Here is a 24,754-nt window from a genome sequence, read left to right as displayed (position 1 = left end):
GCCCACAAGACCAAGGTGAACTCACCCAGTGACCCCAGGGTGACTGACTGAGCACAGGTTCTCTCCCAGGTTATCAATAAAGGGTTTGCTTTGTTTTCACCTTTCCCAGGTTATCAAGAAAGGGTTTGTTTTCATCTCTCACCTGTTAGCTTGTGGGGAAGGTCCCTCCCCATCAAACATGTTTTTCCCTTGACAATTCCATCCCCCTGGCAGCCTGCTCTGTTTAATCCTCCTTCCGTTCTAATTATCCTGGCAGATCCCAGCCCTGCTCTCCTGGGATTTGGCTCCCTGGTGATGTCCCTGCCAGTGCAATACCCCTGGCACCTGGATTTCCCTGCACAAGGACAGCCAGTCCTGGTGGCACCTCAAGTCATCCCTTGTTTGATGCAGCACACACTTGGATCCCATCTGTTGTCCCTATGGACACAGCACTGCTCTGCTGGGAAGGGAGCAATGCCTTGAGGAGAGAGAGGGGCTGAGTGGGGAAAAGCAGTTCCTGGAGTGTCAGCCCATTCCCTCCTGTCCTCAACACTCCACCAGGTCTCCAGGTAGGACATTTCACTGGTCATAAAGAGTTCCCCTGTAGGACAACTGGGCCAACATGTGAGAAACTGAACTTGGGGAGAGATTCCCCAAGGAAAGGCATAACCTGGGGCAGAGGACAGGAAAAAGGAAGAGGATTCTGTTCATGCATCAGGGGTTACAGTGGTCCCCATAAAGAGGAGGTAGGAAAGGACTCCCAGGTTTCTCCAGGCAGGGCAAACACACCTCAGGGCTACTGGTGCACCTTACAACCAGTACCTGTGTATCTCACAGCAGGAACAGCGACCCCTCTTCCACACCAGGAGAAAAACAAGTAGAAAAGGCGGGACTGGATGAACTGAGAAAACCAAGATGACGTAGCCAAGTAAGTTTATTGTAGAAACCCTTGGAGACACTTTCTGGCCCCAGTCAGGGTGGGAAATTTGGGACCAGCGAACCATTGTGATGTGCAGTTTGTCCTGACAGACTCAAAACAAAGAAGTCAGTACTGTATAGCCCAGCCTCAGCAGAACAGGTGCTTGGACAGCAATCCTGTTCCTCAAGACCCTCCCACAACCTTCCCGGGAATAACAGCATATCCAGAGCACTAAGCAAGGAGGCTGCTCAGCCCAGAGGCCCTCAGAGGAGGGAAAAGCTGGAGTGCCAGGATGCCTTCTGGACATCAGGCTGGGTTTAGCAGGGCTGACCACTGCTCCCAGCACGTTTGTTCACTCCTGGAACAGCCTCAGCACCGTCTAGGCCGAATCCTCATGGAATGTCTTTGCCATGGCATGAGCCACCTTGACCACCTTCTTCTCCTTGGCCTCGGGGCCCATGTGGCTGCGGGCCACTTTGATCCAGTACTGCTCTGTCCTGGACAGGTATTCCTCAGGGTTCTCACCAGGCTCCACGGCTGGGTGCTGCTCCTCTCCTGGTGCAATGGGAGGGAGACACAAAGAGAGGTCACAGCCAGGCCAAGAACACTCTTCAGCTCACGTGTCCAAATGTAACACCCTCAAAATCTACCAGTAACCAATAAAACTCTTCTATCCCAAGAGCAATATACTATGAAAGCTTTGCTTTTGCTGGAAAACTCACCTGGATGCCAGTGAGACTTTCCAGGCTGGCAGCAGAACCAGGTATTTTACTTTAGATTAGTATGGAGAAGGCATTAATTTGATCATTACCTTCATCATCTTCACTCTCCTCTTCAGAGCTCTCCTCTTCCTCTTCTCCTCCCTCTGCACCTTCCACATCATCATCCTCTTCATCCGACTCCGACTCCTCCAGCCACTCTTGGGCTTCTTGGATGAGAAGGGAAACAGAAGAGAGGTACAAAGAGATAATTAAGGTACAAAGAGATTACCTTAGAGATAATTAATACAAAGAAATAACCCCAGAGATAATTAAGGTATGAAGAGATAGCCCCAGGTAATGCCCATGTGCTTTGAAGGACCCAACACTCTCACTGCCCTGAGGTGAGGACAGGCAAAAGCATCCCTGTCCTCTGCCAAGTGGACAAGCCTGGCACATCAGGACTTCCCAGGACAGCACATGCCACCAGTGAACAAAGATACTGTTTACAGGTCTTGGTTTCCAAAGCAGACAGACCAGTGATAGCAAAGCAGACAGACCAGACAGGTTTCTGGTAAGACACTGCATTATCACACACTCCCAAGCTTTTTCCTGCCTAGGAAAAACCACCACTCAAAGGCTCATCCCTCCCCTTGAGGAAGCTCCATAGTTGGTTTTTTCCCTGGTGTGGTGTTGCTACACTCAAGGCAAAAGGACAGATCCCACCACAAGCTTACTTGGATCCATCTCCACCAGCACCTTCCACTCCTCCATCTTGTGCAGGTCGATGCTGTGCAGGTCACTGAGGGTGAACTGGCGGTCGCCCACCTCGAACATCCCCCCGTACACGTAGAGGACCCCGTGTTTCACTGCCACCATGGCACTGGAACGTGGGCACGGCTCCACTTGCTGGCCCAGGGCTCCAGTTTCCTCCTCCTCCTCCTCCTCAGATTCAGACCTTTCCTTCTCTTCTGCAGGTCCAGAGATCACCTGCTTGATGGTCATGACAGTCCCATCTTCTGCCACCACCTCTTTGATGATCTCCAGGGGGCCCTGGGGAGGTCTCTGCTCCACCTCCCCATCTCCAGCAGCCTCTGACTCGGCTTGTCTGCCTCGTCTCCGCTTCCTCTTCTCTGATTTTGGTCCCTGTGAACAGGAATGAAAGAAGACTGTGTGTGAACTGTGTGCACCTAACAGCACTTTAATACAAGTAGCACAGATGCTGCTGGGAGGGAAAACTGTCATTTTTCATTACAATTCTGAGTCTCAAATGATAGGTGCAACTTCAGCATGAACTTCTAACAGCCTAAAACAAGGAGCAGTGGAAATCCTGGAGAATCCACGGTATGGAACTGCTTCCTAACAGCTCTTCTGCTCTCAGGTGCCACAAACACAAACAGAGGCCACTACTCTGTGACAGGAGCAAGAGAGAGTAACCCACGATTTCCTGAAATCACAACAATTGCTGGGTGCTAAATTACAGTGCATTATCAGGCAGCACTCCAGGTCTTGGGAGTACTGCATGAAAGGGCTGGAAAACAGGCAGTTTTGGAAGGCAGCAGCAAACATCTGAGTGGATGTTTGCCTGTTATTATGTGATTGACTTCTCCATTTTGAGAACAAAGCCAGAAACAGGCAGGGGGAAGAAGAAGTTCAAGCAGGTGTTTGCACTTCGCTTGCCCCCTGAGAGTGGTTCAAACATAATCAAAGAGCTGAGTTGGGCTGAGGGCCCCAGTTCTGAAGTCCTTATAAGCCAAGGTTAATATTTCACCTCTTCTGGTAGCTCAACACTGGAGAAAAGAGGGAGGGTTTTTGATCCCAACAAGATCTTTACACAGTAGCTTTTACTGGACTATCTCAGAGTTACATGTCTGACCTGGAAACATCCTCCAGTAAAACACCATAAATGTTTTCAAGCTGCTTGGTTTCATTTTGCATTACACAACAACGAGGCAGAAGCAGCCTGAATCCTGGAGGAAGGGAATTGCCTCCTGAGGCACTCTTACACCTGGAGTTACCAGAAAGGCTTCCTCTAAAGAAAAAGCTCATTGCTCCACCCCTGGAAGTGTTCAAGGCCAGGTTGGATGGGGCTTGGAGCAACCTGGGATAGTGGAAGGTGTCCCTGCCCACAGTAGGGGGTGGAACTGTGGAGCTTTAGGGTCCCTTCCAACCCAAAGCAGCCCATAACACAGTGTGTTTCCATGCAAGCTCTAAGAGGCCCAAAGGACATTTCAGCTGAGAAAGACAACGAACCAAATAGATGTGAATATACAGACCTTGAGCTGTGCAGGGAACCAGCGGTTTTTCCCCATGTCATAGAAATAGATATCATTGAAGAAGTCTCCCTCAAGGCTCTCCTCCTCCTCCTCATCCTGCACTCCCCCAAAAAGGAGGGAGCGGTTACCGGGACCAACAGCCACGGAGAATCCGGACCTGGGAGGGGGTTTCACCCCGGAGGGGCTGAGCCGACTCCATGTCCACTTCTCTGGAAATGGAGAAAAGCAAATATGAGCATCAGCAAAGGAGGATCCTTGACTGATCTGTGTATTCCAAAGCCCTTCAGTATTCTAGAAAATAATTCAATGCCCTGTTTTGGACATTCTCAGAACTATCTTCAGAGCATTCTGGGGCAAGGAGCCTCTTGGAAGGTGGCTACACCTTTGGAGTTCAGACAAGGCCGGATTATATGCAGCCTTCAAGCACCCAGGAAAATTCCCTGCATTATCCCATGGAGCCCAGTCACCTTCCATCAGTTCTGTCCACCTTATCTACCCAACTTGCACCACTGCCTGAACCCCAAAAATAAGCACAGTTCATCCTAAGGAGCCCCAACCACGCTTTAAAAAAGGGCTCAGCAGCAGGAGAAGGTTTGTGCTCTATCCCTCTGCTTTTGCTCTAATCCTTTCTACTCTGACTTTAAAGAAAATCCCTAAAATGCAGGCTGGGAGAAGCACATGCACTGCCCAAGCCCTGTGCTTCCAAAGGAACCTCAATTTCAACAGATATAACTATATATAGGACATAATGCAAAGAGGGCCTGGAATCCAGACAGTGTTTGTGACCAACCCTCCTCCCCAAATCCCACTTCCAGACACTCAGGATTGAAGAAATCAATCACAATTTTAACATTTTAAACATTTAGCTCGAAGAAAATTGTCCCATTCCCTCAGTCAAGGACAAAATATTCTCTATAGTAAGGAAAACGATGGAATTCCTATTTCTGGGTACATTCCAAGAGAAAGTAACCAATGACCCACTCTGAAGCAGTCTGTTCCTGAAGGATTGTACCCCATGGAAGGGACCCATGGGAAGAGTGTGAGTGATCTCTCTCTGCCCTCATCCCAACCTGTGAGCCTTTTGTTGGTTCTCTCCCTCTTGCCCAGTTGAGGAGGGGAGGGATAGAGCAGCTTTGGAAGGTACCTGGAGTCCAGCCAGGGACAACCCACCCCAGGAAAATTCTGAAATTCCAAAGATTTTCTGTTGTGAAACAGAAAAGGAGTGATCAAAATGTCCCAGAAGCAGGAATTTTGAAATGTTGTTTTAATTCCCTCCCACATACAAACCAAAAAAAATTCCTAAAATATCTTTCCTTGTAGTTTTTCCTGAGGCTGCCGGTGCAGGCCAGAGCTTCTCACTTATGCAAGGAGCCTGGAGACCCTCCACTCCATCTCAGAGTATTCCAGGAGGTGTCAACAGAGAGGATGCTGTGAGCTAGAAGTGATTGTCTGACAAAAAGAATATCCCAGCCTTTCTCCAGAGCTCTGCCAGGTTCTCACCCTGCTCCAATTCCCCGTGTTTCACTGCGTTGGAGTAGAACATTACACAGCTCTGAAACAAAGTCACCTGGAGCTGAGAACTACAACTCCTTCCAGCCTCTGGCTCCCCTGGAAGCTTTGCTCAGCAAAGTAGACACAGCCTCATCCTTCCAGGCTGTATAATAGACTGTGATAAGGGGATAGAACCACTGCTGCAGCAACAGGCACCTACTTCCCATTTCCTTTCACAATTCTGCACGTGTGATGGTCCATCTTCCCTCTCCAGCACACAAGGAGAACGTAATTCCTCCTACATGCTCCTGAAACTGCTGTTCCCTTCACCCTTCCCTTCATTTTAAGCTACAGTCAGAGAACAAATGCACTGAGCTACTCCTGGGAAGAAAAAACATCTAAATCAACTCATCTGCTGTGTTTACCCCCAGAGCAAACACCAGGGCAGAGCTTTCCACTGAGAGGGAAATTTTGTTCAGGGCCTGGGGTTTTTTGGTGTGTTAGTCAAAGGAAGGGAGAGGATTTGCACTGCCAGTCCTGCAGCATCACTTCCAGCACAGCCCACAGCGCTTACCTTCCTCCTTGCCCACTCCTTCAGCCTTCAGCAGGAACATATCCGTGTGCAGGGTGCCCTTGTCAACATCCTTCTTAATTCTCTGCAGGGAAGGCAAACACAGGGATGCTCAGGGAAAAATCATAGGAGGTCCAATTGAAAATGCAAACACTGGGACTGGGCAAGGAGAAGCCACTCAGGAGGCCACAGTGTGGCTCTGGAGTATCACAACCACTGGGTTCAAACCAGGAACTTCCTGTGACAGCCAGGAAGGGCTCTCCAGGCTGCAGCACAGACCTGGGACTTGTGGACATATGAAGACTAAAGGATGTAGTTTAGGGGCAGGACTTTGGCACCTGCAGCTCACACCTTTGGCCTCTGGGGTCCCACAGAGCCCTGAGCAACAGGTTTTCTTCTCCTAAGCACAAACAGAAACCCCACTCCCAGTCCTACTGAAGGCAGGATCAAACCTCAGCTGAGGCAAATAAGTGCATCCCCTTAAATGGGATTTTCCTCCCTCCTCTCTGTAAGCCACACACAGCACTGAAGGCAGCTCTGCCACACCACTGCAGGAGCTCTTTCAATAATGCCATTATCCACCCATCCTTCATGCACAGCCCGCACTTCCTTGTAATTCCCTTCCTCCTGGGGTGATAGCATTGCTGTATTGCTGCTTCCAGGATCCAGCAGTGGATCCCAGGGTCCAGTCCTCAGGAAGATGAGCAGCAGGGTGCACCTGAGAACACAACACTGCTGAGAGCACAGCACTGGCTGTTCTTGCTCCACACCTGTGCCTTTGCACCTGACAGGTTTTGTTACTGCAGGGTCTGCTGTGGTGCTGCTGCACAGCCTGGTATCCAATTCTTGGGAATGGTATTAAATTCTTCAGGAAAAGAGAGGAAAGTGTGTTTGAGGCACTGCACGACGACGCTGTGATGTGGATGATGCTGAGGAGCCTCAGGGAAGGCTGATGGTGAAGTGATGGAGGAACAGGAGAAATCTGCTCACAGAGCAGCAAGAAGGAAGCTGCAGTTCATTTAAAGCGCAGGGTCTGCCTGAAGGGCTGACTTGGGAAATCTCTCAGTTTGGGGCTGGGCTACATGTTCTGCTGCTCTCCACACACACATAATGAGTGAAGTGATAGACACACACACTCTTCAGGACAGAATATCCACCCTGGAGAGATCCCATTCTATGCAACCACTTCCACAAAGTCAACAACTCCACTGTTCCACCTGCTGTCCTTGAGCAACAGGACATCAGGCCCACAGGGACAGGAAAACTGTAAGGAACAAGCACCAGGGACAGGCCTATTTTCTGAATAAGGGGTTAAACAGGGATGGAAAACTCCCACAGCCACTGCCTGTGGAAAACAAAGCATTTTTTGCACAGGTGAGTGGTTCTGAGGCATGGCTGGAAGAGCTCTGGAGTTGGAGACATGGTTGGAGGGGCTGGGAGTGTGAACAGACCCTTGAGAGAGCTGCCAAGGTAGGAAGGGACAGAAATACCCTCTAGAAAAGGTGCTGATTTATGGAATATACCCTTCACAGCCTGGCAGAGCAGGTGTTGTGGCACTTTGAGTTCAGAGGGCTGTGAGTCACTGTGCTGAGCAAGTGCCACGCTCTGGCCAAGTCACAATTCTGTGTCTGTCACACGGGCCAGGAGCAGCAGAAGTCACTGCAGGCTGTGGACAGCTCAGATACAGTAGCTTTTCAGTCTATCCCTCACTTTAACCACCCTTACAAGGCTCACCTGAGCTAAGAGCTGTCAGGGATGGATGGGCAGATGCTTCACACCTGGCAGAGTGTCTGTCAAGGATAACAGGAATGGGAGTTCTGTCCTCCCCAATCCCAGGCCAGCTGCAGTTTGTCCTGAAATGCTGGACAGAGCCCACATTCCCACGTGCAGGGCACACACAGGTCAAGCGTGAGGAGCACAGTGGGATGAGCACTGTCTGCAGGAAAGGAAGGGGAATAAACACTGGGAGAGCAGTTGCTTCACTATCATACAAGCTGTGTGGAATAACTGCATTATTTTTCTCCTGAACACCACAGAGCTCCCTGTAGTAAACACGCTGCGTATGCAACATGACAAAGCTCCCTGGGCTCAGAAAACCCCAATGAGGTCGAGTGGGAGTTAGTTATTTGTTGTCAAAGAGATGCCTGTTTTCCTCAGCTCACACTAGCTCTAAGCAGACACTTCACCAGCTGCTGGAGAGATCAACCCCCTCACAACACCCCGGACATCCCCCTGCCCCGAGCAAATCCTGTCAGTCACAAGAGGCTCCTGTTCCTCCACTGTCCTTCCTGCCTTGAAGTTTCAGATATTTGCTTTCCAGCACAAAACTGGCTTGGATATCCACAGCCTACTGCTTGCACACACAGGTGCAGTTGGAAGTTACAAGAGCTTTACAGGGATTAGCTAAAAAAATCCAGCTAAAAAGACAGCAAGGAAACTGAGACACAGAGAGCTCGAGAAGTGGAATCGGGATTCTCCATGTATAACATGCTAAACATGTCTGATATGAGATCAACAGTGGTAAAATACATCCAATTAGCAGAAATCTTTAGCAGGCAGAGCTACAGAGGGAGCCAGTCCCACCAGACCTTGCAATTCAGGTAAACACTTCAGCCCTGCCACAAGCCATCTACCAGCAGAACCCACTTCAGCTTTGCAATGACTGCCATGAAAAAAAAAAAACAAAACACCCCAAAACAACAACAAAAAATCCCCACAAGCTGATCATTTTTGGCATCCCAAAGCCTTGCACACCCATGGCTTGGAGGCTGCACCTGCAAGGTGGAGCAGCATCAGCTCCAGCCCTTCAGTGCCAGTCAGGCTCGCTGTGCTCACGTTGCCTAGCAATGGAGAGGGCTCGGTGCTTCACACAGCCAAAAATGCAGCTTGCTGCAGCAAACCCCAGCCCCAGCACGAGAAATGGGAGAGGACATCTTTCAGATCAGCAGGAGAGCAAGGCTGAGCTCCTTGTGGGATCCTGAGGTCTGTTTTAGGCAGGGCCGACAACACCCACAGCATCCCCTTCTGTAGGAGATCACAGAAATTGTCTTATCATCTCTAGGCTGAAGATGAAACAGATGAACTACTGTGCTAAGAATCCTGCATTTTAAAATATGAGGCACCAACATCTCAAGTTAGTCACACTCAGGGTTGTGAAGCTCCTTTTTCACCCTGGTTTGTCACCACTTGGTCAGCAAAATCCAGTGGCAGGCACAGCAAAGGCATGTCTGGGGACCAAGGTCCTGGATTGCCTTAAACCAGTCACTTCATCTTTTCTGTCTCTGTTTTCCCAGCCATGAAAGAGACCTTCTTATTCAGGTCACATGAAGGAAATTCAGCAACATGGCCTGGACTGACAGACATTACTGAAAACAGACTCTCCACATTCAGTTCTCCAAGTCCAGAAAATCAAAGCAGGGACCAAATCTCTGTTTGTGCCTTCCCAGCTCCTTGCCTGTCACAGGACACAGCCCTGTCACATCACAACTGTCCTCCAGCAATGGGACACCCACATTATGTCCATATTAAAATCAGGATTTTCCCCTCCTCTTCCCTTCAAATCAATCCCCACCACATAAAAGCCTGGAACAGCTCTGGCCTCAGGAGGCCTCCACATAAATCTGCCCCTGGTTTACAGCACATGAGCAACTTAGTCCTGCCTCTTAATAGAATTCATGTATGACTTGGTGAATGGTGCTTTGCTTGGACACTTGCCCGACTGCACATGCAAAAATGTCTTCATATGCCTCAAAATGTCTTCACAGCACTCCTGAATGGAGTATCTGCCTCTGTAGCTGGAGACAAGGAACGGGTCTTCTCCGGTACCTGCCCAACTCCAATTAAATATTGTTTCGTCCATGTCTACCTCAGATTTCTCCCAAGAGTTTCCCAGGCAGGCACACAAGCCAAACACACTTTCTCCACTTTAAAGCAAACCCAGACACTCAGCTCCACAATATAAGCAAAGATACATAAGAATTAAACAGCCACACATTAATGAAATCGTGTCTCTCCTAGAGGGGCTATATCCTGCTGAATTTAATTTTCAAGAGCATGCTAAAGGTTTTTTGCCTTTGCAGCTCCAGAAAGCTGTAGAGAAAATTCTGTCCAGTGCTTTGGCCAGTTTGTGCTACAAAAGCAGAGTCTGTCACGAATGGCCCATCAGAGAGAAGCACATTGACCTCTCTAAATTACTAAGGAAGCAGATTCCTAACACGAGTGGCTGTTTTAATCTAAAAGCTGTTCTCCAGTCTGCAGAGGAACTTCCCTCAGCTCTTATCCTTGCCCAGTGCTCTGCAAAAGGCTGAGGGCAGCTCTGCATTCCCTCATCCCTTCTACTTCATTTGTATGAGCCCAAAGCAACCCAGAGCAGTGGGACAGAGCCCACCTTCGTGAAGTGGAACAGAACAACTGCAAACACACCTCAACTTTTATATTTCCATAGGGCTCAGTGAGCACTTGAAATCCAGCTGTCAGTAGCCAGGAGATCCACATCCAGCAGAGCATGCAGGCTCACACTTCCTTCCCACCCTCGAGAGTGAGGGAACAGGACAGAGAATGGAACAGGACAAAGCCCTTTCAGGTAGAAAATGCATCTGTGTTGTTACTGCCATTTAATCAAATGCACATCTGATGAGACAGAGCCCAAAGCACAGGCCCTGAGGAGGCACAAACGCTTCTAAATATACAGACAGACTGAGTCCCTTCTCTCCCCTTTCCCTGCTTTCCTCCTTTGTTCATTTATTCCCACCAGAAGAACAAGGCGTCCTCCTCCCCCAGCAACGCACTGCTGGAAGCGCTGCCGTTCCACGGAGACGGGAGCAGCAGGATCCGGGGCTTCTGTCTGCACTTGCAACATGAAAAGCTTTTGCAGGAGCCTTTTGCTCAATGAAATATTTACTTCCTGCTGCCCAGCATGGAGACAGGGATCCTTGGTCAGTGAGGGTATGTGGCTGAAGGGTGTAAATTACTGTGATTAACAGGGCGAGGAGCAGAGCAGAGGGAGCCTGGTGCTCATGAAAAGTCTTCTCTGGCTTACTGAGTTTGCAAACTAGTGCTGCTCCCTCACCTCTCACTGATGGAAGAAAGCACAAGTTTCCTGGCAACTGCTGCTTTTAACCTGCCAGTGCTGGAACACAAATGAGTACTACCTGAGAATGTTTTAAGTTGGCAGCAACCACCACTGTTGCTTATTCTCACCTCTGTTATATCAACTCCTCATGTTGGGTTAGAACAGCAGGGAAAATACAAAATTAATTTTTGACCAAGATTAGCCCCTCAATCAGCACAGAGCTGTATGAAGGCACAATGAGAAGACGAGGTGGTTCTTTTGGTTCTCAGGCTGTGGATGAACACTCTGACTTACCCCAAAGTCTCCCCTACCTGTTTGGAGTAGCCTCCATAGATGATTACATTGCCCTCAGGACTGGCAGTCATTTGACACCCGGATCTTGGAGCAGGCCCAATCCCTGCTGGAGCCAGCTTGCTCCAGGTGAAGGAGTCCAGGTTGAAGGCATACACATCATTGTAATAGATGTAATCCCTGGGGAGAGCAAAGGGCACAGCACAGCTTTTTGTAACGGTCACCACTTAGGACAGGCCTCCTAACAGTCCCCATGACAACAGAGCTGTGATCTCATGTAACATGGGCGAGCCTATTGGAGAAGATATTTCTAGAAGACAAGGCTCTGACAAGATTTAGAGGCTAAAAGGGCTGTATTGAGCTTTAGGTACAAGGACAGGGAGCTACCGCAGTGATCAGCAGTGGTACAACGATTTCTCATGGAGACTCCAAATCAACAACACTTGTCTTTCTAACATGAAGTCCAGTCAGTAACAGTCCTGCTGAGAATAATCCTTCCTTTAACACCCAGATTTCTGCTGCTGGTGAAATTCTGTTGCCAGAGAATTCAAACCCCAGCCATCCCAGTGACCCACCTGGCGCTCTCATGGAAACCCCCAAAGATGATCAGCTGCCTTTTGCATGCAACCATTCTATGTCCACTTCGCCCCGAGGGGCCTCCTGATGCCCTGAAACACAAAGAAATTCCACTTATCAGCAAAATTCCCTTTCCTGTTAGTGAATCAGTCCATTTTTATTGAAGTAACAAGCAGCTGAGCTGGCTGAGTTCAGCTTCTCCTGCAATGGGAAACCACGGGGAACTTCACTGCCTTAGTATCTGTCTGTTGTTCTCCAGAACAGTGTGTGTGCTCTTCCAGGAACTCTTGGGATTTGCAACATAAGCAATTTTATTCCTAGATAAGCCAGCTAGTCCCTAACAGTATCTGAAGTCTTGAAGTCTCTTCTGCTATGAGTCAGGAGCTAATTTTTCAGGAGAGTTTAATGAATAGCAGTCAACTTGCACAATTGCAAGAAAGACACTCCAAACAAGAGATGCTTTCTCCAAGCACCAAGAGCCAGAGACTGGCTCTGACACCCACTTTCCTTCAGCATCTCAGGCAATCACATACCCATAACATCTTCACTCATCCACCTGCACTTAGGATGTAACACCAAACTAGTGAAAAGACTTTATAAATCACTCAGATTTCCTCAAAAACAAAGGCACTGCAGCAAAACAAGTCATCATTATTATCTTATCCTACTGAAGGAGAGTAAGGTTAGATGAGATATTGGGAAGGAATCCTTCCCTGTGAGGGTGGTGAGGCCCTGGCACAGGTTGCCCAGAGAAGCTGTGGCTGCCCCATCCCTGGAAGTGTCCAAGGTCAGGTTGGATGGGGCTTGGAGCAACCTGGGCTAGTGGAAGGTGTCCCTGCCCCTGGCAGGGGATGGAACTGGATGAGCTTTAAGGTCCCTTCCAACCCAAACCATTCCATGGCTGTATGATTCATTCTATGATCCCACACACTAAAAAGCAGCCACACATCACTGTTCTGCTCTTTAAGCCGTCCTGACCTTTCAGTTAAATGTGCTGCTTCCATTTCCAGAAACAAGCAACACCCCCCCATCTGTCACATCCAAAGGCTCCCGGGAAGCTGGGCAGCTGGACACACCATTCCTGAGGGGAACAAGGATGCACCTTCCTTCATGTTCACCCACAGCCCGAGCATCTTCCCAGAGAGAGCAAAAACTACTTCAGGAACTTGCAAAACAAAGGCAACTATGGGCCAAACTGCAGGGAAAACAGGGTTTTGCTGTGTCTGTTCTCTGTCCACATGGATTAATCCATCCCATTTTCACTCCCTGAGGAGTCTCCCAAGTGCACACAGTTGGCACCACTGAACCCAGCAAGACTCCCCAAACAGGCAGCATTAACGTGTATTAAGTGATTGCACAATCAGGGCCTAAATAAAGAAGTTAAAAAAGCTGCAAAACCTAAAGCCACAACCCTCCTGCCACACTTGAAGTGGTAGCAGGGAGCTGGGAATTGTGGTGATGGATTTCTGGGGAGAGAGAAAATGAGGGCCCTTATTCACCACCGAAAATGACAACCTCACACCAGTCATAATGAGAAACTCCAAGCAGAACAGCAGCATTTGGGGAAGACTGAATTAATATTGATTGCTTGGAGTCTTTATTCTAACAGAGAGTTGGGTTTTCCAGGCATTTACCGAGTTTTTAAGTATCCCCCTGCAGAACAGCACCTCCAGAATTAATTTCATCAAGATCTGAAATCATTATTTTCTCTTTCTGTAACAAAGCTCCCACATTATTATTCCAAAGGATGGCACCTTTTAAACAATCTTTCTGTTTCTTTTAAGGAGAGAAGGAATTAAAAATCAACATGAACTATAAAATCTTGTTCTCAGAAGAGTATCTTGTGGCATATTTCTCAGACAGGTTTCCTCCAAGTTAAAAATCAATTCTGAACAATGAAAGGTTTGTTCATTGATGTGTGTTTTAATAAACAAGTTGCCACAAAGGTACAATTAACTCACAGACAAATGGTACAGTCAGACAGGACCTCATTGCAACTCCAGGACCTTCCTGCAAACTCCAAGACTTGTTTCCCAATTGCAAACTGTCCCCTTTTACCTGTATCATTGCTCATGGTCCAAAACAAGCATTTTGGAAATGGTTTCCCAGGCTTTATGATTAATGCTCTACTTCATGGGGTTGACACTGGAAAGCAGACGTGTGGGAGGGAGCTGTAAATTCTCCAGATTTTTTTAAAAATAGATTAAAAGTCTGGATAAGGATTGGCTCTACACATGTAGAGCATGAGTCTGATCAGACCTGCTCCATAAGGAATTTTGCTTGTGGAGTTACTCTGGGATTTATAGTAACCTACCAAAACCTGAATTCAGCCTCCGGATTCCAGAATTCCATGTCCCAGTGGCTACAGAACCGCACGAGTTACCTTTCCATTCATTCCTCCATCCAGAGGATGCTCAGGTAAAATCTTGGAAATGTTCAATACTGATAAAAGGGATGCTGCAGAGAACACCCCATCAGAAGGGCACTCCAGGACAAAGCACTTTTACCCTCCAGTTCTCAAGGAAGCTGCAGCTCGGGATTTGTGTTCAGGGTTCACACTTGTGAATGCACACGGGTTGGGGTCAGTGTGTACACTGTGTTTGCACACTCAGGTGGGAAGGGCAGAAGGGAAGCAAGAAGTGTCACAAGGCACAAAATCCTCAATTCAAATCCCCCAGGAAGTCAACAAACAGTTGAACATCCTGATCTACCAAAGAACAGGCTCACAGGGTTTCTGGGTTGACGATCTACTTGCCTTACACCAAAATACCCTCTTCTACCTGATGTGGCAGGGTCTGATCTTTCTGGTGAGAGCAGGAGAGCAGGAAGAGGCATCAATCAGCCACAAACCCGTGCTGAAAGTCCTCCTGCTCTGCAGTGACTGCTCCAGTTCTCTCTGCAAACACCGTTAAACATACGCCAGTGAAACGCTACCCCGGGATATTTATAGCACCACATCTCACCAAACTGCTACAGGAAGGATCATTAACATTCCAGAATTAAAGGGAAGGGAGCTGCACGGGCTCAGAATCAAGACAAAGAATTCCAGAGGAGGGATGTGCCAGTTCCCAAGCCCAGTGATGCTCCCTGTCTCCTCTTCTCTGGGCCACGCAGAGCTGAGTGAGGATGTTCTCTCTAGGAAGGAATGAGGCAATTAGGTTAAAATATTGCTGCTCTAAGGCAGAGTAACAAACAGTTCATGGACCGAGGAAACCTCCTGCATCACACACCAAGATAAGGTGGCTCCACTAAGTCAAAGTCAGCTGCTGGCACGGCTTCTAACGGGCTGGGATTTGTTGTGTTTGGATCATCTCCGTGCATGCAAAATGCAAGGAAATACAGCTCCATCTTGCTAAATATAGCAACTTTTAACTCTGTCAAGCAGCCTGACACCACTCTGCTCTGTGCTAGGAGAAAATGGAGCCAGCAGACACAGCACAGGATGTTATTCACAGTTATTCAAGGTTTTCTCTTCAGAAGGGTTTTACAGTCAAGCCTCTCCTGGCACCAAGATGGTCTGTGGCATGAACTGTAGGCCAGGAAGGAGAACATAACTCTCTGAAATCCAAACTGTGGGGCTGGAATAACTAGATTTCCTAGAACTGCAAGTTTAGGTCCCAGCGGGGTCATCTTGGCTATTCAATCCAACAAACCAACACATCAAATCCACCTGAACCAGGGCACACGTGACCCTTCCCAGGAGAACAGGAACGGAAACTTTGTCTCTCTTGTCCAGACATTTCTTAATGAATAATTAATTGTTACTCCATTATTTGCACTAAAATGACATCTTCCAAACCAACTGAGTTTACTCAATACAAGCCTGCACCTCAAATGTCTATTGCCTGGCATTTATTCAGGTAACACTGCTACCACACTGGATACATGGAATTATTGCATGGCCTCCTGTGAAGGCTTGTTGTACCAGGGATGGTTCCCCACCATGATCCAACAAACCTATACAAGCTGCCTCTTCCATTTATGTTCCCAAATGTGTTCACTCTCCCAATATCACTATCCCCCAAGCTGACCCTCACTGTCACCACTCATCCCAGGTTAACGGCAATCCAAAATAAGCAAGTGCTTGACTTCAGACACACATGAGAAACCTCTCTGGAAAAACAACAGCAAAAAGAAAAGCAAAATGTTGAAGGAAGTGAAATGCAGCAGGTGTTATGATCATAGTTTTAAAGGAAATAGGGAAAAAAATCTCTTGTGCAACTCAAAGTCATGTCTGCCTTCTCCCCTTCCCCTTTCCAAGCAGACTGTAATCAAGATGCCATATGGAAAAGCAAAGAGGCAGCAGAGAGTTGATTTTCACGCTCAGCCAGGTTAGGATTAAAACAAAGCCATCCCCTCCCAGGCTCCTCCACCAGCTGCCTCATTAATGCAGCTCCTGGAGCTCTGCCCGAGGATGGGGAGATGTGCCTTGCTTGATTCCAACCCTGGGACCAGGGCACGGGCGTTCCCAAAATTCCAGCAAGGCTGAGAAACAGACGTCCACCCAAACACGTCAGGAAGCTCAAATGGAGCAGATCCTGCACAAGGCAGGGAGAGAGAGAAGATCATCTCCCCAGGGCACTTCCACCCATGTAATTTATGATGCTCACTTAGAAAATGTCCATCTTTTATCTACTAGGAAACAATGAGGCATCAATGTCTGCAAATGCCTCCTCCCACTGTGGCGTGGCAGCCAAGGGGACATGACCTGGGATGAAGGGCAGCTCTGGGTGGCTCAAAGAGTGTGGTACCTCCAACTTGCTCCAAGGTGGGAATGGGAGCTCACTTTGCCCACCTGGCTCTCTCCTCACCAGCTGGAACAGCCCAGCACAACGGTTTTAATCCAGCTGGGGCCTGGGAATGCTGAGGGCATCCTGCAGCTCCCAGGACATGCAGACTTCATCCTCAGCTCCAGGGCTGTGCTCTGGCAGGGTGAGTTACACTTCAGGCTGCTCTTCCAGGTGGGATAAGGTGCAGGATGAGCAGAGCCTCATACCCACCTCTTTTCCTCCTCCCAGGCAGGTCAGATCCTGCAGCCTTAGTTTTGGGAGTGGAAAACCCTAAATCAGCTCTATGTGAGAGGAAAACCTCTACCATCAGTGGTGGAGCCAACAAAGCCTCATCTGGATTCTCCAGTGGCCCATAAAACCCAGTCAATCTCCAGCCCTCGCTCTCCCTGCAGCTGGATGTCACCACTGCTCTCCAGTGAGGATTTTCCAACCAAGAGTTCGGTTGAAAAGCCAACCCTTTCTCCCAGCATGGATGGAGAGCATCACTTCCTCCTCCTGCTCACATGAGACTGGCAGGGATGTAACACATTGGAGTTATCCCCTTTGTTTGGCTGAGGTTGAGTAGGGATCAGCAATTATTTTGGGGGAGCTGGGAGGGACAGTGACAGCAATTACATCAGATTCTGCCTTCCAACAACAGGCAGCTCAGCCTGCACAGTGACAAGTCTTTTTAATCCTTGCACTTCTTCAAGAGCCTTCCATAATTTTGGAGGGTTTCTCTTACCCCCACTTCTCCAAGACCAGAGCAAACCTGGCTTCCTGCAACAGGGAAAATCCCAGGTGCTTTTAGAACCACACTGGGGCACCGGTGAATCAAATAGTTTTCCCTCAGCCTCCCAGAGCTACTCAAAAAGCCTATCCCTGGATTTCTGCAGAGCATAGGATCCTATGCTGTGAAGCATTCTCCAAAACCTGCCTGTTTTGGACTCCCTGGGGTGTTTGCTCTCTATACCCCCCTGCACCTTCCACACCAGAGTCCCTCCAGTGCTATATCAACAACAGTAAAATTAAAACTCCCAATTGTCCCTTGTCAGGTAGGATCAATGCTCCCATTTTGCAGGGAGAGGGAAAAAGGTAAGACAGGTACAATGACTCACTGTGTGGCCTCGGGCAGTGCCAAGGCAGAGCCAGGGTATCCATCTCTGCACAGCTCATCCTAAACCATCCTCAATTACTGTGCAAGAGGAGACACAGACAACAGCACACTCTGTAAATGGGGTGAAAAGTGACAACCTGGGCAGATTTAGGGTTTCCCACGTGAAGGAAGGACATGGAGCTCCTAAGCAGGAGCTCAACAGGTCAAACAGCAGATAAGCAAGTGATCAAAACCTGCTGCTTTCACCAGCGCATCTCAAGTATCAGCTGCACAGATAAAACTGTGCTCTGACTGATCCCACAGTCAAGACAATCCCCAAGTCCAGGAGGAAGTCAATGCCCAAGTCAGAATGAAAGCCGTATGTCCTGTCCCAGTTCTCTGGATGGTACACCAGAACTCCTCTTCTCTCACGCACGTATAAACATGGACAGGAAAAGTGAGAAGCCAAAGGCTGAGGACACATTAGCAGGGGACTTCAGGCCAGTTCCACAGAAGGTATTTACACCTTCACTCCTGTCAAAAACTACTTTTGGCACCTCTTCATTTTTGACAGGTCTGAATTAATGGCTTGTTTATCCCAAGGAATCTCGAGGCAGCAAAGGCCAGTTACCAGGAGCAAAGCTGGCTCTCTGGAGAGACACAAACTGTTTTCTCAAGGCATGTTAAAACTGGGAGATCCTCGCACTGGTTTTGTACAGCCCAAGAAGATGAAGCAACAAGAACTGTTTTGAAGTTGGACATTACACTCACCAAGGTTGGGAGGACAATATCAAAGACTGAACACCAGGCTGGAAGGGACCTCAAGGATCATCTGGTCCAACCTTTCACGGCAAAAGTCTAGACAAGAGGGCCCAGCACTTACTTGATCTGCTCCCAGGTCTTGGTAGCCAAGTGCAGGACCCAGAGATCCTTGTAGTGATAGAACTGCTCCCCGTTGGGAGATGCAAACTCCCCTCCAAAAATCCACAGCTGCCCCCAGCTGTACAAGAGGGCCCAGCACTTACTTGATCTGCTCCCAGGTCTTGGTAGCCAAGTGCAGGACCCAGAGATCCTTGTAGTGATAGAACTGCTCCCCGTTGGGAGATGCAAACTCCCCTCCAAAAATCCACAGCTGCCCCCCAGCTGTGGGCACCACGGCCGCCTGCCAGGAGAAGGAAAAGCTGGATCAGACAAGGCTTCAGGAACCAGACCCAGGAGAACTTTATCAGTTTTTGATCAGCTACCTTGTTGGACAACAGCAGCTTACTGAGGCTGAAGGAAGGAGAATTTAAAATCCAAGTTACTTGTTGTTTGGCACACCTTCCCTACGGGAAAGGAAAGCTGGCCAAGGAGCTGGGCTCTTCCCACCTCCTGGTATCACTTCTCCAAGTTCAAAGTTTCCTAGGAAGCATCTTGGGATTAGTTTAACAATTATTCAAATCTCTGTTCAAAAACAAACAAAAAAACAACCAACCAAAAAAACTCAAAGCACAGGAGGAAACGTGCAGCATTTGGACAAGAGGAGACTGTTACTGCTTTGATTGGGGCAGTACAGAGAGGAGAGTATCAAAGAGAGGGGGGGTTGTATTTTTTTTGCACAGAGCAGCACTAAAACACCTTTGGGATGCAAACTGCCAGTTAAAAGCAGGAAGGAGAGCAAGACTCTACTTCATTAAAATTATCTGTTAAGGACTAAGGAAGAAGGAAGGAATCCCAAAAAAGAAATTAGGTGGCTGTGCAGATTTCTTCCTTGAGTGGGAACTCTGTGTTTATTTACACTATAAACATCTTCCCTGTGTGTTTCTTCCAGGGTACCCATCACGGATCAACACTGGGATAATCCTTCTACTCACTAGGCCTTCATTCCCGCTCTCTCCCAGCAAACAAGATTTTTAGCATCACACATGGCCATGCCCTGACATAAACCAGCCTATACATGCAACGATAAAACACAGGAGAAAATCCTCTGTGTGCTTTCAGGCAGGATTTGTGGGAACATGAAGTCACCTAAACAAAAGGGACAAATGCCTGATTTTCATGGCTATCAGGTGCTTAAAGCTTAAGGGGAAGGTACATCCAACACCCTGCTCATACTTGTGTGTGACCTTTTCAAGAGCTGGCCTGGAATTCATCACACAACCAAACCTTTTCCTTGAACAAGTGACAACACCCATCCATAGCTATTCTCACCTCAGCTCTGTTCATAAAAGCCCTGACTGATTTGGGTTGGAAGGGAACTTAAAGTTCATCTTATTCTAACCTCTCTGCCATGGGCAGGGACACCTTCCACTAGACCAGGTTGCTCCAAACCCCATCCAATCTGGCCTTGGACACTTCCAGGGATGGGGCAGCCACAGCTTCTCTGGGCAACCTGTGCCAGGGCCTCACCACCCTCAGAGGGAAGAATTTTTTCCTAAAATTCTTCCTGTTGAACAGCTATAATGAAGCCACTGTAACCTAGAGGACTGTGTGTCAGAGACCAGAGATGACAAAACATCTACACGACACCCCCAGCCAGACTTCTGTTCACCTCTGAGCTAATGCAGAATGTGCATTAAAAATAAAGACAACAAACCAGTCAGCTAATGAGGCTGAACTGTCTCCTGTGCAACTATAATTAATTATGAGACAGAAAACACTGCTGAAGCAGGACTGCTCAGATGGTTTCTCATTTTATTCTTGTTGTAATCCAGCTGCAGATCCTGATCTGCTCCGTTTGGATTCAGCTGCTCGACAGCCACCTGCTGGCTACTGGAATTCTGCATCTGAAATCAAGTTCTATCTTAACACAAAGTAACCCAAAAATCAAATCAGAATCTTTCAATTCGAGAAAGGACACACAGCTCAGAGCAAACTGGCACTTGGGAGCAGCATAACAAGGGTACATGAACCTAATTGGGGTGTTGGATCTTACCAGGGAGCTCTAAAGAGCTTTGGCCATGGGGAGGAAAATGACATTCACATCCTGTACAGCAGCTTTTGGAAGGCACCAGTCACCCAGGCACTTGCTGGATAATCTAAAATAATCTATCATCTGGGGAGGGCCAAAGACCTGTAAAAAATACAAGTCTTTGGTCCAGTTTCTAATGTGCAGGTGTTCACATAACGTAAACAAACCTAAAATCTTCATCATCACAACCATCACAATTCAGTGACCTGAATATCCAGAGGTGGAAAGGAGCCCAAATTCTACCTGCCAGCAGGAGTGGCAGTGTCTGTAACGCTCATGGAAGTTGGCCTGTGAGCTTTAAGGAAATAATAATTCACAGCATCTCTGCCGTTCATTCACGGCATTTTGGTCAAATTCTATCTTATAAATTCAGTTCCCCCCTGGGATTATGGAGGCTGAGCTGGTCCCTGTGTAATGCACCAGAGTTCGTCTTCAAAACAAGAATTTCTCCCCTGAGTCCTGTTTGAGTCTTGCCAAATCAACAGCCCCTCAAACCTTCACTCCACACTGAATGTGATCAGGAGCACAAGCACCTTGGACAAGCTTGTACAGGCCCCCTCAGCAGAGCAGATGAAGTGACACCACTGGCAACCCGTTACAAGGAGAATGAAGGGATGTTAGAAACCCTCAGGAAGAAAAAAAAAATCAAAAACCTATTCCCAATCACCTTTAGCACAGCTTTAGAACAATCCCAACTGCTGCTCTGGCACGCAGAGCTTTACCTGGTGAGCACATCGCCGTGGTGGTGGGTTGGGGATCTCCAGTTTGGACCAGCTGTTCTTCCTGATGTTGTAAATGTACAGGTCATTGTACAGGTACGTCTGTGGGGGAGGGAGAGAAAACATCACCTCAGTTCAGCCCTGCATGGGGTTATCTGTGAGTCTGGGGTGAAAATTGCAAAGCACATTGGGCAGGGAAGGAGGACCGCCACCTCCTCCACCAGACTGGGAATCAGCAACTGTTCCAGAGTAACACATTGGACTGGAATGTTCTTTCCCAAACCCTTGGTGACAGCTTGAGATACGAGGACTTAAGAAGCTGGAGATTAACAAAGATATTCAGGTTAAAGTTGTTGAACTCCAGGGCCAGGAACAGCTTCAGGTAGTGAAGGAAGCAGAATTAGTTTAGCACATCACACTGGGTGATCCAAATGTCACTGTCAGGCTGGAGTTTTCCAGACCAGTTTGTATCCAGAAGCACAATAAACACTTGCAACTTGCAGAAATTCCAGAACAAGAGTGGCCATGTGCAAATATTTGCAACTGCTCCCACCTCCAAGGCGGGCACTGCCTTGCCAGCAGCAAAGGTGCAGAAGTATCTTGTTTTGAGAAGTGGAAGAGAAGAGATTCTTCAACAGTTATCACAAATGAGGGGCAGATATGGCTACAATTAAGTCTGGAGAAATTATGAAGCCCTGAAATATTGATGCTGAGACAATCACTCTGACTCCTTAATGGGTTCCAGCGTGTCTCCTTCCTGCCAACAGCCCAGGCATGAGACAGAGCCATGGCAGAATTAAAAGGCTATTTTGCTCTCATTCAGGGACAAATCCATATTTTATGACTCCTGCCTCAAATTTCTCTTCAAATGAGACTCGTGCAAATTACAGTAAAAGGTAGGGAGGGGGTAGAATAAAGAAGGAAAAAAATGGAAGTATACATTACTTTTTGGCCATTGAAATATTCACCTCCAAAAAGGATCAACTCATCTCTCTCGGGGTGAGCAGAGAGGGAACCGTTCAGCCTGCAAAAAAAACAGGGATGGACAAAACATATGAGGAAGTCCTGTAAAGCTCTGAACCTTGGAGCCTTCAACTCTGCTGCCACCAGCACCTCTGCCCCCCAGTCGCAAAGGTCTCTCCATTATCTGCCAAATTACTTGGCTGTGATGTTCACCCCAGGGCTAAAAACTTCTCCAAAGAAATTAACTTCTTAAAAACTTGCAGCAAGATGAATTGGCCACTGTCTGAAACCTTCTCCTATTTTAGGAGCTCACGTTACACTGTCATTTAACTCACCCTTTGACGTGAGCTCCTGAATTTTAATGCTGGTGTGTCAAGAACAAAAATGAGTTTTATGAGGGCACAGAACTGGGGGCAGAACTGGGCTGTCTCCTCTCAAGTTTTCTGTGTCATTATTCTGCAGTTGCCACTGCCATTGCTCTCCTACACACCCCAAGTCTGTGAACCCCCACTGATAAAAGTCTCTTTTATCTCATCTTTTTGCCCCTGAAATGCCTTCCAAAACTTCCTCTTCACTTTTCTTTTTCCTCAAAGCCCTGTAATATAACCCTGCTTTACCTCCTTTGTGCTGATGAGACAGTTAAAAAGTGAATTTTAAGGCCAAAAAAGGTGCTTTTGATCCCTTATTTAACCAGAGATTCAACAAACCAGGTATTTTATAACTCCAGATATCAGACATTTTATAACTCTAGATATCAGACATTTTACAACTCCAGATATCAGCTATGCCTTCCAATCTTGGGAAATAACTTTACATAAATAAATTTCATTACAAGCACCATCAACTGCTCTGTAAGTGACAGCCAAAGCCTCACACAACCTCTTACCTGGGTGAGGGGGGTGGGCAGGACGACTCAATTACTTGGGTCTTTTTAGCATCTAAACTCTGGAATTCTGCTATCAGGGCTTCAAGATCCTCCTGGAAATAAAAAGACAGACATGAGTTGCTTGACGTGCACAGAAGCACCTCCACCTCACAGGAAACCATCATTCACACTCATGATTTCCCTTTTTTTTAAAAAAAAAAAAAAAAGATTGCCCAAATGGACTGGAAACCCTTTTATATCCAGAGAAACCTCACATATCTTTATTCCCTTTCAGCTTCATCCAACTGAAAATAAAATCTGCCTCCCAAACTGTAGCTACACCGAGTCCAAGGGCAGAAGCAGGACTGCAGCAAGGGAGAGGTTCTGATCCATGGTCTCTCCTACAACCCCACTGCTCATCACCTCCCTTCAGTTCACCTTTTGGAAGGTGTGGTCCAAGCAGAGATTTCTGAAATCTGGGAATTTTGCCTCTGCAGCATGGAATGAGCTCTCCCTGCAGCCAGTACACACCTACAGTGGCACTTTCCATGTCTTTAAACTTTGCATTATGATGGTAAGAACCCGCTTTGACCAGGGCAAAGTTGGTGTTTTGAGGCTTAAATACAAGCCCCGACTCTGGGAGTGAGTGAAACAAAAATTTTAATTTGATTTTAATATCAGGAGAAAAGGCTGGAGTGGATGGAAAGGAAGAAGGACACCTAAAGTGCATTTTCTTCTCCTCCTGCTGTCACATACAAGGGATTTAAACAAGTTACAGCCGCTTAGAATTAGAGAATCACAGAATGGTTTGGGTTGGAAGGGACCTTAGAGATCACCCAGTTCCAACCCCTGCCACGGGCAGGCACACCTTCCACTGGGCCAGGAGGCTCCAACCCTGTCCAACCTGGCCTTGGACACTTCCAGAGACGGGGCATTCCCGGAAGTTCAAGCTCAAGGAGCGTTTGGACAAGGCACGTGGTGGGAGCCTTGGGGTGTCCTGTGCAGGGCCGGGAGTCGGACTCGCTGTTCCCGATGGGCCCCTTCCAGCTCATATATTCTATAATCCACAGCTTCCCCGGACAGCCCAGGTTCCCTTTGGAGTCGCTCCTTTGCTTCCAGACTGTTCCCGCGACCTCCCCGTCCCCCCACAGCGGCCCCAGCGCCGGGGGGCACCGGCGTCCCGCCCTCACCTCCTCCTTCTTGGCCCGGCGGGACACCTTCTTCTCCATCTTCGCCGCCGTCTTCTCGGCGCCCTTCCCCTTCTTGTCGCGCTTCCCCTTCTTCCCCATGGCGGCAGGCCCGGGATAACCCGGGATGGGCCCGGGATAACCCGGGATGGCCCCGGGATGGCCTCTCACAGCCCCGCGCCGGGCGCTCCGGGGGAGGGAGACAGCGCCCTCTGCCGGCCCGGAGGACTCATGGCGGCCACCGAGCCGCCGCGCTGAGGGAGCGCTGAGGGAGCGCTGCGGCTGCGGCTGCCCCGACCCGGCGTTATGAGCCCCGCAGGTCCCGGGAAAGTG

The 24,754-nt window shown here is 48.3% G+C and overlaps 1 protein-coding gene across 2 annotated transcripts; it reads right to left on the bottom strand.

The window, feature by feature from the left end:
- Positions 1 to 895: 895 nt before the first annotated feature.
- KLHDC4 (kelch domain containing 4) lies at positions 896 to 24,754 on the bottom strand. Of its 2 annotated transcripts, XM_027737889.2 has the most exons (12): positions 24,425 to 24,754; positions 23,256 to 23,347; positions 22,352 to 22,430; positions 21,410 to 21,508; positions 18,763 to 18,899; positions 11,872 to 11,964; positions 11,317 to 11,476; positions 5,938 to 6,019; positions 3,873 to 4,081; positions 2,334 to 2,742; positions 1,710 to 1,826; positions 896 to 1,453 (listed from the first exon to the last, which is right to left on the bottom strand). In XM_027737889.2, exons 1-12 carry the CDS (start codon positions 24,521 to 24,523, stop codon positions 1,278 to 1,280), a joined length of 1,752 nt encoding a protein of 583 aa, XP_027593690.1. In that variant the 5' UTR covers positions 24,524 to 24,754; the 3' UTR covers positions 896 to 1,277. The 2 variants fall into 2 exon arrangements, with proteins under 2 accessions (XP_027593690.1, XP_027593691.1); XM_027737890.1 differs by lacking the exons at positions 18,763 to 18,899; positions 21,410 to 21,508; positions 22,352 to 22,430; positions 23,256 to 23,347; positions 24,425 to 24,754 and adding an exon at positions 18,621 to 18,729.

Source organism: Pipra filicauda, unplaced genomic scaffold (genome assembly GCF_003945595.2).
Source record: "Pipra filicauda isolate LSUMZ 115617 unplaced genomic scaffold, ASM394559v2 scaffold415_size613988_pilon, whole genome shotgun sequence".
Taxonomy (NCBI): domain Eukaryota; kingdom Metazoa; phylum Chordata; class Aves; order Passeriformes; family Pipridae; genus Pipra; species Pipra filicauda.
This window is presented reverse-complemented; position numbering and strand designations above follow the sequence as displayed.

Coding starts and splice junctions, on each gene's coding strand:
- KLHDC4 (XM_027737889.2), bottom strand. CDS start 24,523: ATGGGGAAGAAGGGGAAGCGCGACAAGAAGGGGAAGGGCGCCGAGAAG. Junction 22,431..23,255: donor TGCCCACCCCCCTCACCCAG/GTAAGAGGTTGT, acceptor TTTTTTTTGCAG/GCTGAACGGTTCCCTCTCTG. Junction 11,965..18,762: donor AAGACCTGGGAGCAGATCAA/GTAAGTGCTGGG, acceptor TTTGTGTTTCAG/GGCATCAGGAGGCCCCTCGG.